This window comes from Schistocerca nitens, chromosome 6, assembly GCF_023898315.1.
Source record: "Schistocerca nitens isolate TAMUIC-IGC-003100 chromosome 6, iqSchNite1.1, whole genome shotgun sequence".
Classification (NCBI taxonomy): domain Eukaryota; kingdom Metazoa; phylum Arthropoda; class Insecta; order Orthoptera; family Acrididae; genus Schistocerca; species Schistocerca nitens.
The window spans coordinates 288014093-288027869 of record NC_064619.1 but is presented as its reverse complement, the minus strand read 5'-3'; the positions used below and the strand labels follow the sequence as shown (position 1 = coordinate 288027869).

Sequence of the window (13777 nt, the reverse complement as noted above, 5' to 3'; positions counted from 1 at the left end):
GATTGGTTTGCTGACTACACTCCTCACAACTTGACTAGAGAACTGTACGCACATTAGTTGAATAATATGTAACTAAAATTCACACTTCTAATAAGTTAAACTCTTTGAATTTTGAAGTGCGAGAGAGTGGGTAGGGTGCATTTTGTCCGCAGTATGAGAGATGACCACAAAGTAGTGACTGTGAGCCTGGAGAATTCCAATAACTAATAACTGGAGACACTATTAAAACTAAGTTGTTGCAGGAAGTGAAGTGAAGTATGAAAACCATTGCCACTCAATCATTAGTGGCACAGATTTTCAAGTGAACAAGAAAGATAACAAACTTTTCTCACAATCTCTCCAAAGGACCAAGGTGCTGTAACTATGATAAGTCTGGTCATGTTGCAAGAAACTGTCACAGCAAAACCAAGGGAAGAAGCAAGTCATCTGAAGGAACTTAAAAATTACTGTCTTCACTACATCAGGTAAAGGTATAAAATAATGATTGGTATATTTGCATTGTTGCTTCAGCAAATGTTTAAACTGCCATGGGTAATGAATTCATGTATATCAATGTTAAATCCACAAGTGATAAAGGGAATAATGGTGAGAATTTATCTGTTGAAGGAATTTGTGACACACACACATTGATGCACAAGTTGGTAGAAAATAGACTAAATGTAAAGTAACAGAGATTCTGTACATGCTACAGTTAAGCACAAATTTACTTTCTGTAAGAGATTCTACAAAGGGACATTCCATCATGTTTAATAAAGATAAGTGAAAGAATCTGTTTCCAGTACCAACACATGATAATGGTGTGTACAAATTGGACCAATCAGATAATTGTTCAGTTAAAGCCAAGTATGTGTCACTATTAAATGATGTGAACATGCAGCACAAGACACAGGACATGTAAGTCTTGACGTGAAGGAAGTTTTGCAGGAAGATACGGCTTGTGGATTTAATTATATAGGAATATTGGTTTTCCATATGTTACTTGACAAAAGGTAAACAGAGAAGATTACCTCTCAACATCCTAAGTCAATTTCCTGTAATTAGTACAGGGTGGAGCAAATGGCCTGGACTTGTGGATATGATTGATAGTGAATGTATGCGTATAACACCACCACGTCTGCACCTGCCATGTAATCCACACCATTTCAGAGTGTAATGTGGGCTGTGTCAGTGTGAGTGGACCAGTGCAAAGGAGACTGTGATGTTCTCAGTGGAGCAGTGGATGTTCATTGTGAAAAGTTATGTGACAACAAAGTCATGATGTGGTCAATTGTTTGCTGAGAAGTTTTGTGATGGTGTCAAAGTGCCAGAAAAGAGTGCCATGCATTTCTTAGTCCAAAAATGGAATCAGACAGGATCTGTTTGAACAAGTGAAAAAACATTCTGAAATGTGTCCGCACACCAGAAAATGTGGCTACAGTTCACCAGAAAGTGCTTCAGAGTCCTACCAAATAAACACGATGCCTGTCGCAAGAGACTGGCATGTCATGTTGATCATGTGGACGAATACTCCACCTGGACACGCACATGTGTTTTTTTCATGCATTAAAACCAGCAAATGCTCCTCAGTACCTTCAGTTTTGGTTGTTCACTGAGATAACAATGAATGAATGGCTAGGACATGGATCACTTCTTTGTCTGATGAAGCCTGGTTTCACCTGAGTGGTTACGTGAACTCGCAGAATCACAATTCCGTGCAGCAGAGAACCAGCATTTCCACAAAACACCATTCCATGATCAGAAGGTTGGGGTTTTGTAAGCAGTGTCTGCACACTGCGTTATTGGTCCCATCTTCTTTCATCAGACTTTGACTTTGGCAAGCATTACATTGCCAACATTTTGAAACCATTTGTTCCAGCATTAACTGAGAAGGAAACCTCCTACGCTTGCTTCCAGCAGGATGGAGCAGCTACCCAAATAGCCAGCCGAACCTTGGAGTAAATTTACACAATCTTCATTCCTGACGGGGTTGATAGTGAGGTCAGTCTGGTCGCAGCCTTAGCTGGCCACCCGGGTCGCCTGATCTGTCAGTGGGTGATTACTTTGTGTGGGAAGCCCTCAAGCTAAGGTGTATTGCAATAACCCTCATAGTCTTCAAGAACTGCAGCAGAACATTTCAGATGAGATTGCAGTAATTTCAGTGGTCCAGCTTCAATCTGCCTTCAGCAACTTGCTGACCAGTGCCCAAAAGTGCCAAGAGATTAATGGTCATTTTCAACATTTGATATATTCAGGTTAGTGCTGGATTTCCTTCCTCAGCAGTGTTTTTTTTATTTCCGGAACTGTGTTCTTCGGGCCACTTTTATTTGCCCCACCCTGTATATTCTGTCTTCTGTGGACAAATGGAAACTAGATGAATTTGTGGTGCCAAATATTTCCTGATTGGAATAGATGATTATTCTTGGATAATATTTTTGTGTACACGAAGTGACAAAAGCACTGTACCGGGAACTATTACAAATTTCAGGAAGCTAATAGAAATAAGCAACCTAGGCTATATGGACTGCCTAAGATTCACAAGGAAAATGTGCCATTACGTCCAATTGTGAGTAACATTGGAGCAGCCACCTACGACCTAGCAAAATTCCTGGCATCTTTGCTCAAACCAATGATAGGCAAGTGTGCACATCACATAAAGAATTCTGGTGATTTTATCAGTCAACTTCAGTCACTACAACTGCAAAGTAGTGACTTATTGGTCAGTCTTGATGTGGTTTCACTGTTCACAAAGGTGCCTCTGGTGGACTCACTACACCTCATTGGCAATATGTTTGGTGCAGACATTACAGCGTTGTTTGAGCTCACTCTCTCCTCTACATATTTTATATTTAACAATGAATTTTACGAACAATCTGATGGTGTCACCATGGGGAGTCCTTTGTCTCCCCTGGTGGCCTATCTTTTTATGGAGGATTTTGAGGAGAGAGCACTCGACTCTGCCACTTTTAAACCGACAGTATTTTGGCGGTACGTTGATGACACTTTTATAGTGTGGCCTCATGGTCTGGACCGTCTCCAAGACGGCGAACCTGGGTGCACGAATGGCAAAACGTCATTTTTTCGGATGAATCCAGGTTCTGTTTACAGCATCATGATGGTCGCATCCATGTTTGGCGACATCGCGGTGAACGCACATTGGAAGCGGGTATATTGCGCATATTGGCGCATAACCCAGATGGTTTGGGGTGCCATTGGTTACAGGTCTCGGTCACCTCTTGTTCGCATTGATGGCACTTTGAACAGTGGACGTTACATTTCAGATGTGTTATGACCCGTGGCTCTACCCTTCATTCGATCCCTGCGTAACCGTACATTTCAGCAGGATAATGCACGACCGCATGTTGCAGGTCCTGTACGGGCCTTTCTGGATACAGAAAATGTTAGACTGCTGCCCTGGCCAGCACATTCTCCAGATCTCTCACCAACTGAAACCGTCTGGTCAATGGTGGCCGAGCAACTGGCTCGTCGCAATACGCCAGTCACTACTCTTGATGAACTGTGGTATTGTGTTGAAGCTGCATGGGCAGCTGTACCTGTACACGCCATCCAAGCTCTGTTTGACTCAATGCCCAGGCCTATCAAGGCCATTATTACAGCCAGAGGTGGTTGTTCTGGGTACTGATTTCTCAGGATCAATGCACCCAGATTGCGTGAAAATGTAATCACATGTCAGTTCTAGTGTAATATATTTGTCTAATGAATACCCGTTTATCATCTGCATTTCTTCTTTGTGTAGTAATTTTAATGGCCAGTAGTGTATTACTGTATAATATGTGTAAGTCAGAGTTTAGGGCTTAGATAGAGAAATGCTGAATGAAACGTGTTTGGCTGTGAAGAGGGCAATGCATGATGTCTTCAATTACTACCATAGCAGAAAATTGTTAAATGATCTTTCACACATCCCAAAGAAACTCTGATATGTAAAGGCTGTTGGTGGCACCAAAGTTAGTGTCCAGTCCCTATTGAATGAGACAGTTACTTAAATTGCGAGTAGCAAAGCAAAAGTTGAAATGCGTAATTCCATTTTTCAAATGCTCCTTTGTGAAGAAAACCGCAGAAAAAGTGCCGAATTTAATCCTCATACCACTGAAAAGATGAACGAAATAAGTATGAGTGTCAGTGGTGTTGAGAAACAGCTGATATCATTAAAATTGAACAAAGCTCCAGGGCTCAATGGAATCTGTGTCTGATTCTAAATTGAATTTGTGGCTGAATTAGTCTCTCTTCTAACTACAATCTTTTGTAGATCGCACGAACAAGAAACTGTGCCCAATTCTTGGGAAAAGGCACAAGTCACACCCATCTGCAAGAAGTGTAGTGGGTCATACCCCATCAGGTGTCCTAGGGGTCCTCACTCAACCATCTCAGATTCTGTTAAAAATTTGTGTGTGAATGTATGTTTTAGGTCACTGTGCAAAATTTTGGCTTAATTCTTTTGGTGGTTCCAGAGCTAGGGCCACCTTAGTGGACCCATACCAAATCATAAAGTGCATTGGGGTGAATAATTTTGCTAACTTTGGTATAGCTTTGTGCATCTGTTGTGACATCTATCACCTTGAACACTAGTACAACTTTTAGTGATGAATACAGCTATAGCACTCAAAATGTTCGGAAATTACTATCCCTTATGCTACTTGGTGTTAAAGTGACTTGTAAAATTTATCGTGAAAGATTTTAGTCGCACTTTAAACATCTTTTACTATAAGGGAAAATCAGCTATGACCTTTATATTTGAGCTGCTAGCCAACAACCAGGTGCTCACTATACTATACCAGAATTAGCATTAATGAATATATCGCTCTGATTTTATTGACCCTTGTCTCAAGTGTCAAATTTAAAATTGCAAATTTACAATATTTTTCAGGACTAGTTTTCAATATGGCTACCATCTCAGATCTTCTTTTAACTGACACCATTGGAAAGAGATGGTTTTTTTTTTCCTATGAGAAACATTAAAAAATACAGTGATAATTTTCCATATAAGGTTTTTAAACTAGCTTGAAAGATACCTTAGCTTTTGCGCATATCAGTGCTCGACAGAATAGCTTTAATGAATGGCATTCAAAAATCAGTAAATAAAAAACATTGTTATGAACAAAAACAAAGCAGTAAGTTTACAAATTGAACCAAGCATCATAAATTTGTTGCTGGAGTTTATGAAACCATTTTCATGGCTCTAAAATTATCAGAGGTGCTCTTTGGATGCCGTCAATTGGAACACTCGAGAAATATGCTGATTGATCAACACTTGCAATAAATGACACTGTGTCATTGGATACTCTGCTAATTTGTAGCCATATGTCATCGATTCGTCTGAAGCAGCGGTTTCCTCTGCAACCGTGCAACCATTTTCAAATCTCCTTTCTTGCAAAGCTCTTGCAGCATCAGTTTCTTCCTTTGTGATAAAAAGGAATTTGATTCCATGAACTTGTTCATCACAAAATCTGAATAGATCACTTGGTGTTAGAATTTGACCTGAAGTTGGCCCTTGGAGACTTGTTTGGATGCTAATCGCTTTTTTGAGCCCCCGTTATCGTCACATGGAGACTTCCTGTGGCTTGTGGTGAAGAAGTTCCGTTCTGCACTGATACTAAATTCATTGTAGTGCTTACATAGATTAATGAAGTTCTTGAAATTTTTGTATTGCGCAGCGGATCCATCACTGAAATAGCTGATGTGCTTCTGCACTGGAAAGTGGATTTGCAGGTGATCAATCAGCTTGGAGCAGAAAGCAGGAACTGCAACTGTATCATGTCACAAGCAGTCGGTGATGACGCAGAAGCTAAGAGACTCGATCTCCCCAGTCAAAACCTTGTAATAAATAACAAAAGGATGTAATGTGAACTGACTATTTTCCCAACGGAAGCCTTGTACAGCGTCCTGCACAATAAATGACTAATTCTCTGCAAAATCCATCAGAACAACCAGTTTTCCACATTCTAGTTTTTTTAGGTGGTTGCTTTGATGCTTTGCTATGTAATGGTGGTTTGAGAGATTCAAAATTTTTTGGATAAATTCTTCAATCGTTGACTCCAGGGTTTCTCAGTCAGTGTGTATCCATTTCTTGTATTCAGTTGCTTCATCAATGTCATTCCCTTCAACTGCAGCTTCTACAGATCTTTCCAAGACTTCTAATCAAGGGCATTGGTCACATCATAGGAATACGCAATCTTTTGAATCCATATTGCAAACAGTTTTGGCTAACAAACTTATGTAGTCATCCATAATTGGCATCGCTGCTAGCATCAACTTGACGTTTCGATGAGCTGTACAAACACAAACTGATTGTGTTGCTGCTGAACCAATTGTGATGCACCACTTTGGCTGGAGCTCACAAAATTTGGAAAAGGTAACTTTGGTAAATTTTGTCTGCAATATTCTTGACAGGCTTCTTTCAAGTTACAAAGCAGCAGACGTTTCTGCATATTAACTTTTGCGCCAGCTGGTGTCCTTATGGCAACAAAGCCCTTTTTTCCAGGGCAGACTCGGCTGACTTCATCACTGTCATAGAATTTTGCTGCACTTTGCTCAAAATCTTCTTCCAAAACCTTTCCTTGCTTTGGATCTGGTTTCGCTAATATGTCTTTCTCTTCCTTCAGCTTTCTGGCAGTTTTCACCATTCGCTCAGACACGTTGAATTCTTCCATCAGTTTTTAATGCTCCAACTGCTAGGGGGCAAAGTTAAAATCTGAATTTTCTCAGAAGCTGAGGACACCTCCAGCTTTGCTTTCAATTCATTGATGAGCACTTTGTACGAAGAGCAATCATGACATTTTTGACCTGTTTGCTGTTCTATGACATCTACTTTAAGCCTGCCAATTTCAGCAATTTTGGTAGCCACAGCCATATCGACGTGCCTTATCTTTCGTTTTGCTTATCCACTAGAATCCCGGTTTGAAACACGCTGAAATTTTAGTGTTGGCACACCAACTGCTGTCAAGCTAGAGTTAAAGTTGTCTGAAGCAACTGTAGCATCTTCCTCGTTACACTATGATGATGGCAATGGCTTGGCCTTTTTTGCATTGATGTCAACTCTACAAGCAGGGCAAAGCTTCTGTCCAGGCTTAACATTAACTGTTGTAAGTTGTTTCAAAAAGTCAGCTGTCACAGTGTCAGTAGGATGCAGACCATTGTTGAACACATGATTCTTCTTTTGAAATGGATTGCAGCATGATTTCTGCAGATCTTGAAACCTGGTCAACACTTCTGCTTCATGATGTAAACATATTTTAGCATTACAGTCAAGTTGAAATCAAACTCGTCAAATCAGCAAATTCAGATTCTCCTCAGAGAGGTCACTAATTGATTTGTCTTAAAGTGGACTGTTCTTGGTCCATATTTTCATTGTTTGAAGCCATAACAAGTTGTAACTTCAGCAAAGCTTCAACAATGGATTGAAGGAATCAAGCAAGCTGCAAGTTAAACATTCACAGGTAAGAACCACAAATGATACAGTGATTGACAATTTGCATACAAGTGTGGATGATACCCAAACCAAATTACATCTTATATAGTGAATGTATAAAATGAGAATACTGGAGAACGTTCCAGAACATGACAGAAAATTCTGGAAGTTTCTAGTGCCTTCTTATAAAACTGTTGTACCTGCATATAAGTTTCTGGAATCCATGCCTTGTTTTATAAAACAGTCATACCTGCATATCTAATTTCCAGAAGTTTCTGAAACCCATATATAAAACAGTTGCACCTGCACTCAGAGGAACAGAAGTATCATGCTGCAAATAATTCGTACTAACAAATCACATCACAAGTGCCGCGACATTCACCAGCACAACAGCTGCCCACATGGTGATACATGCAATAAGCGTAACAGCTTAGGTTTGTTTTACTCTATTTTAAATGCCTTATATGGAATATTAGCATTCTACTTTTTCAAGTCCCTTGCAGCAAAAAATGTGGTCTTATCAGTGGTGTCAATAAAAAGATCAGAGTTGATAGCAATATAGAAAACTGATCCTAGAAATCTGAGGGCAACTACCAGAGGTGCTGTGTTTTCAGTATCAACAATTTCTGTTTATTCTTTGTCTTTAGAGTGTAACCTTCTTCCATTTCAGTAGTTACATGGTTAACATTAGTCTTCAAAAGAGACAGTTCTACTCGTATGTAAAGCTTCACTTAAGTTTTTTTTTCCAACAGAATATTTTCCCTCCATGTTGTGTGGTGTGTGAGAGATATTTCATGTACCAACCTGGTTGAATATTAATGACGTGCAAAATAAAGGAGTTTAGATGTTCTACATGTAGCCTTTCCGAAACTAGTGACTGTCATGATCAGCCTGTGTCAACAGCATGGAAAGGCTAGAACTTCCATAAAACCGAATTTGCAAAATGACAAATGCACTGGCTGTGACAATACTTTCAGTGTATAGACTTGCCGTTTGATTGCCACCTTCGTGTCCATACAAGCTCACACTATCATTTGCACGTCAAGGCGCACTTTCATTAACTTGCCGTAGTGGTTAGTTAACTGGATCACCATTTCGCTGCAGAGGTCTTGGGCATGACAATGGCTCCACCTGCGACTAAATGGAACACCTGCGAAAACTCAATGCAAAACTGATCTGCAGAGTCCCTGCCTCACAGAAAGAGTGAATACACAAGTTTTGACACAGGAAGACACCAGTGACTGAAAACCATGGCATACCCTGAGACATTTGAGAATCAGCCAACATGCAATGTACCTTGGGGAGTAGCTGCCTACTACTGCTAGTCAAAGGTATTACAGCATCACATTCGGAGATGCCTTTAGATGCAACATCAGACCTGACTGACAAAATAGAAGATACCATGACACCCACTCATATCAGTGCAGTGACAGTGCCATGTAACAGTGTCAGCATCAGTGGTTACTTGTCCAGACTATGATTTTCTTGCAGCCAAGGTTGATGTGTGAACAAAACAAATCAGCAAATTGTTGTCTTGTCATGACTCAAAGCAGCAGTAGGGATCGCTGCTGCAAGAGGTCATGGAGCCACTCTCCAACAAACTTTTTGACATATGGTGTAGAACAGCAACCCATTTGTTGGTATCGTGGAAAGTTCGGGGATCAGGCGGCCAAGTGCACTTCACCTTGCACCTACCTAAACGCCAGCAGCAGTCTGGCGTAAGCACATCTGATTGCCAATTACAGTCTATTCATTAATGATTGAAAGTCATGTCGGAAATTCTGGAAAGTCAGGTCTGAAATTCTTGGTGGACATTGGATCAGATTTGTTCATATTTCCACATACATTGTTACTTGGTTGTTGACCAGTGACTTTGTTCAGCAAACAGTTCCTTGATATCAACATACAATATGCAGCAGACTGAATTAGATTTAGGACTTACGGTGTATTTTTCCTTCTTTCAATGATTGATCCCTTCACTTGATGGCCAGAAGCAGTGCCAGTTGACGTTTCAGCAGAAACACTAGCCTTTGCCTTTGGTGTCAAGTTGGTTACCTCATTTTGGTTGCCCATTACATGTCACAATGGATCAATTGGAATCTGTTGTATTTGCCTAACTACCAAATTCTGCATCACTGTTCACCACAAAATAAAAGTTATCACCCAATGAGGAATGGATTGATCAAACATTGGCACCACTCCCGAAAAGCAGCACTAATGTATTATGAAACTGGACAACAACTTCACCAACAGTCCTACTTAGTCTCCGAAACACATTCAAACTGGACTTCAGATTCTTCATCAGTGGAACTAGTCTCCAGCAAAGTGCTACAGCTTCCTGGAGAATTTATTGATGTGAATTCCCTGAATCTTGCTGACCAAGACTAGCCAGACTTTACTCAATGGTTGAGAGAACATAGAGCGCATATTTGCGCTCGGGAAGCTTCAAGATTCTGTACACCACCTAGCTACATACATCGTGGTTTGGAAGCATGCACACAAGTAGTGCTGCATGTGGATGGTGTTAAGACCCCGCTGAAGCCACCTTGCACAGGTCCGCTCCATGCCTTACAAAGAGGAGCACGAACAGTGGACATAACAGTAAACGGCAAACTCTCTACAGTTTCTTTCAACTGAGTGAAACCAGCATACATGTTCCAAGATGTACTGCCAACTGGTGCACCATGGAACTAGTCTTATCTGCAGGCACTAGCTCCATCCAATCCAGATCTGCTTTCAGAATGCACAACAATGTGGATGGTGTGTACACTTCCTTGCCCATTTTTTTGTATGATGCTCCACTTCCACCAAAGGGGCTGATGTTGCAGTCAAGATTGCCATCCACTGCATTTGTGTTCTGCATGATTGTTTCCATCTCAGCCATCGAAGTGTTTACGTGGCAGCCGCCAGAGGGGCTGTTTTTCAGCATCAGCAATTTCTGTTTATTCTTTGACTTTCTAGAGTGCAACATTCTTAGATTTCAGTAGTTACTAAGATACACATTATTCTTCAAAAGGGGGAGTTCTACTCACATGTAAGATTCTCGTAAGCTGCTTTTCCTAACAAGATAATTTCCTTCTGTGTTTCGTTAAATAAAGATATTTTTCCATGGTGCGTGAGAGTTACACTTAAGCCTGGCTGAAAATTTCGACATACAAATTAAGTTATTGAATGGCCCATACCCATCCTTTCTGAAAATATTATCCAGTATCTCCTTCTTGACACAACTCTGATTCAGGAGTTTTGCCAGAATTTATTTTGATGGGTAATATGTTGTTATCCTTTTCACACACTGCAGTCGGTTTCCACATAGCACCAAATTTCAGGAGGTACAAGAGCAACAAAACTTTGGAGTTTACTGCAGTAACATTTATTGACAATATTATTGTGTTGTACAAATGTAAGCTGACTGCCAGATAAATCGTCTCATCATACAGGTGGTGGCTGTTCTGAGCAAAATAAAGTTGTCACAATCAAGGAAATGGTACAATTAATGATACTGACAAGGGGATAGGAATCTTGCATACTACCCCTCAAACCTCTCAGTAGACCGATGATTACAGCAGGAAGAGGATGAATACTGTCCCCAGTGTGATTGTTCTTTACCATTTCTGCGAAATCTTTATGCTGTGATTTCTGTTACACTAAAAATTCGAATGTGTGTGTTATTTTTCATATCTGAAAGTATATCCATTCCTCCTTATTCCAAACAGGGGAAAACTTGGGATAAAATAACAATATATTTTTCCAATTTCACCTAAATAGATAGAAACATTTTATCTCCGTTTATTCACATTTTTATCTATATGCATGCAGAGCAGAAGACACAAGTAGTACAATTGGGAACTTGGTTCTAGGAAATCAGAGGAACAGTTATAAATAAAGATACCAAGCATGTTACGGCCCTATTACCTTAAGATTCTACTGATATTCAGTCTTTGGTTATGAAAACTGAATGTGTACATGCAGTACATACTTTGATTTTTGTAATAGCTGTTAAAATATGCTCAGACATAAAACTAAATAATTCTCTAATCACCAGGTACCTGAAAGAGGTGAAAGTATCCTACATGATGCCAGATAAACGTGAGCCTGAGTTTGTATTCTACGATATCACAAAAAGTCAAGTGAGCATTTACAGGTTAGTACTTTGCTTTACACACCATTTAACTATTTTCAAAATTCATGGAAGTTGGGCATGGAGGTCTTGCTGACAAATCTTTGTGTTATTGTTTGAACTATATCATCCCAATACATATATTTTCCCATGAAATTTAATGTAAATAATAAGTTGGGCATTGAATCTGTAAAGAAATTTCCAAAATTCACCAAAGTAATCATCAAAAATTCTATTTTATTTTAATGAATGAAAATTCTTTAAGATTGCATTAGGTGTATATGGATCCCTTTATGAGGCAGCACAACCAGTTTCACACCATTACAGGTGCATCTTTAGTTGATAAAGTTTCCCTTCATGAAGCTGGAGAGAATTTACGCTGCCCCTATGTTTAAGGTGAAAACTGATGACTTGCATAAGCTCTTTAAAGGTCAGTCATTGAATGGTTGCACTTGGAATGTATACACCTTGAGGTGAATGTTGAAAGTGTCAAAACTCGTGCTCCAGTAAAATATCACAGCTTTGTTACAATAGACTCAAGGTCTAAAAAGTTGACTCGTTAAATGTAATTGTAAATTGCAGTCCAGATTAAAAGAGAAGTACAGTTAGCACGTACAAGATATCTGCCAGGTGGATAAAACTATAGTTCATGTCTTATCACTGGAGACTGGATTATATGCATTTGCATATTTGGCTCCTTTTCACTGGTTATGGCATATTTCAACTAAAAGCAAGTGACAATGCATATTTTTACTCTATGTTTACAACATTTTAAAAATTTAGATGGGCAGTCTCTAGCTCGATCTAGTTTTGGTTTCTCACAGATTGACTGACTTAGAAATGCGTCCAATCACTAACCAAGAGGCCACTGTCTAGTGAAAATATTACAGAAGAGGAACAGGAACAGGCAGGCGGAGTCAACGCTCCGGCACCTGCTGCGCCTCCAGTTAATCCCTTTTGCTGTCACAGCATACGTGTCGGCAAACAATTAAATTAAACTATGCAAACTTTTAGTCCCAGTCCATTGTTTCAGTTTAGCTTTCTATTTACTTGTACACAGTTGAACATGTTCACGAAGTGTAGTGTGTAACATGTGCGCCATGTTGCCCGATAAAAGAAGTGCCATTTTGTGGATAGCTGACCATCCTGGAACATTTACATATGACAGAACTGTTTTATATTGTCGTGTTCACAAGAAAAACATTTCATGCAAAAAAAGTTTCAAATAGACAATAACCCCGGCTTTTAACCCTTGTGCCAAATTGATAGTTTTATTAATGGAACAGGTGAACTTTTACAAAAACAATAAGTGTCAACATAGCACCCAAATTCAAATACTGGCCAGTACCTCAGTTGATGTAGAACAGCCCTTTTCTGCTTATAAAAATGGTTTGAGTGATTGAAGACACAACCTTACTACGAAACATTTGAAACAGTACTTGGTCATTTATTTTTTCAGTAAAAAAATCTAATTGTAAATGATGCTTTCTTTGAGTAGTATTAATTAAAAATTAATGCTGTTCATAGATGTGTAGATCACATAACTAATGAGGAGGTATTGAATAGGATTGGGAAGAAGAGGAGTTTGTGGCACAACTTGACTAGAAGAAGGGATCGGTTGATAGGACATGTTCTGAGGCATCAAGGGATCACCAATTTAGCATTGGAGGGCAGCGCGGAGGGTAAAAATCATAGAGGGAGACCAAGAGATGAATACACTAAGCAGATTCAGAAGGATGTAGGGTAGGTTGCAGTAGGTACTGGGAGATGAAGCAGCTTGCACAGGATAGAGTAGCATGGAGAGCTGCATGAAACCAGTCTCAGGACTGAAGAAGACGACGACGACGCTGTTCAAAAAAGTGCATGATTGTATGTTATTTTTTAAATAAAATATTACTGAGTTTTTGAGCAAGCTCCTATACATGCGACATATATCGAAGTTGGTCGTGTACGTATCAATTGTTTTGCTGCAACTCATTTGCATCACATTCGCTTGTTACTGACAACAATAGCAAAGAAGGAACAACTCTTTGAACACGGTATGCATCCCCATTTTGCAAATTTTTAGAAAATAATCCCAGAAAGGCCCCCCTTCTTAAGTTCTACCCGAAAATATCACCGTTCTGAATGTACAGATTTTTTGCGTGGCCGGTGCTCTTCCTCGTAACTGATGTGCATGGGTTAGACTTTGAGAAATAATGCACACAGTAACTTCCATGCTTTTTTAATTATTTGATCTGGCATATTTTGACACTTTT

The 13777-nt window shown here is 39.7% G+C and overlaps 1 protein-coding gene across 1 annotated transcript in view; it reads left to right on the top strand.

The window, feature by feature from the left end:
- The window catches only part of LOC126262973 (nicalin), a 121961-nt gene that overhangs the window by 89603 nt on the left and 18581 nt on the right, over nt 1–13777 (top strand). The window contains exon 11 of the mRNA XM_049959924.1: nt 11445–11543. Within this exon, the coding sequence (XP_049815881.1) occupies nt 11445–11543 (99 nt within the window). The remainder of the gene's footprint in view (nt 1–11444; nt 11544–13777) is intronic.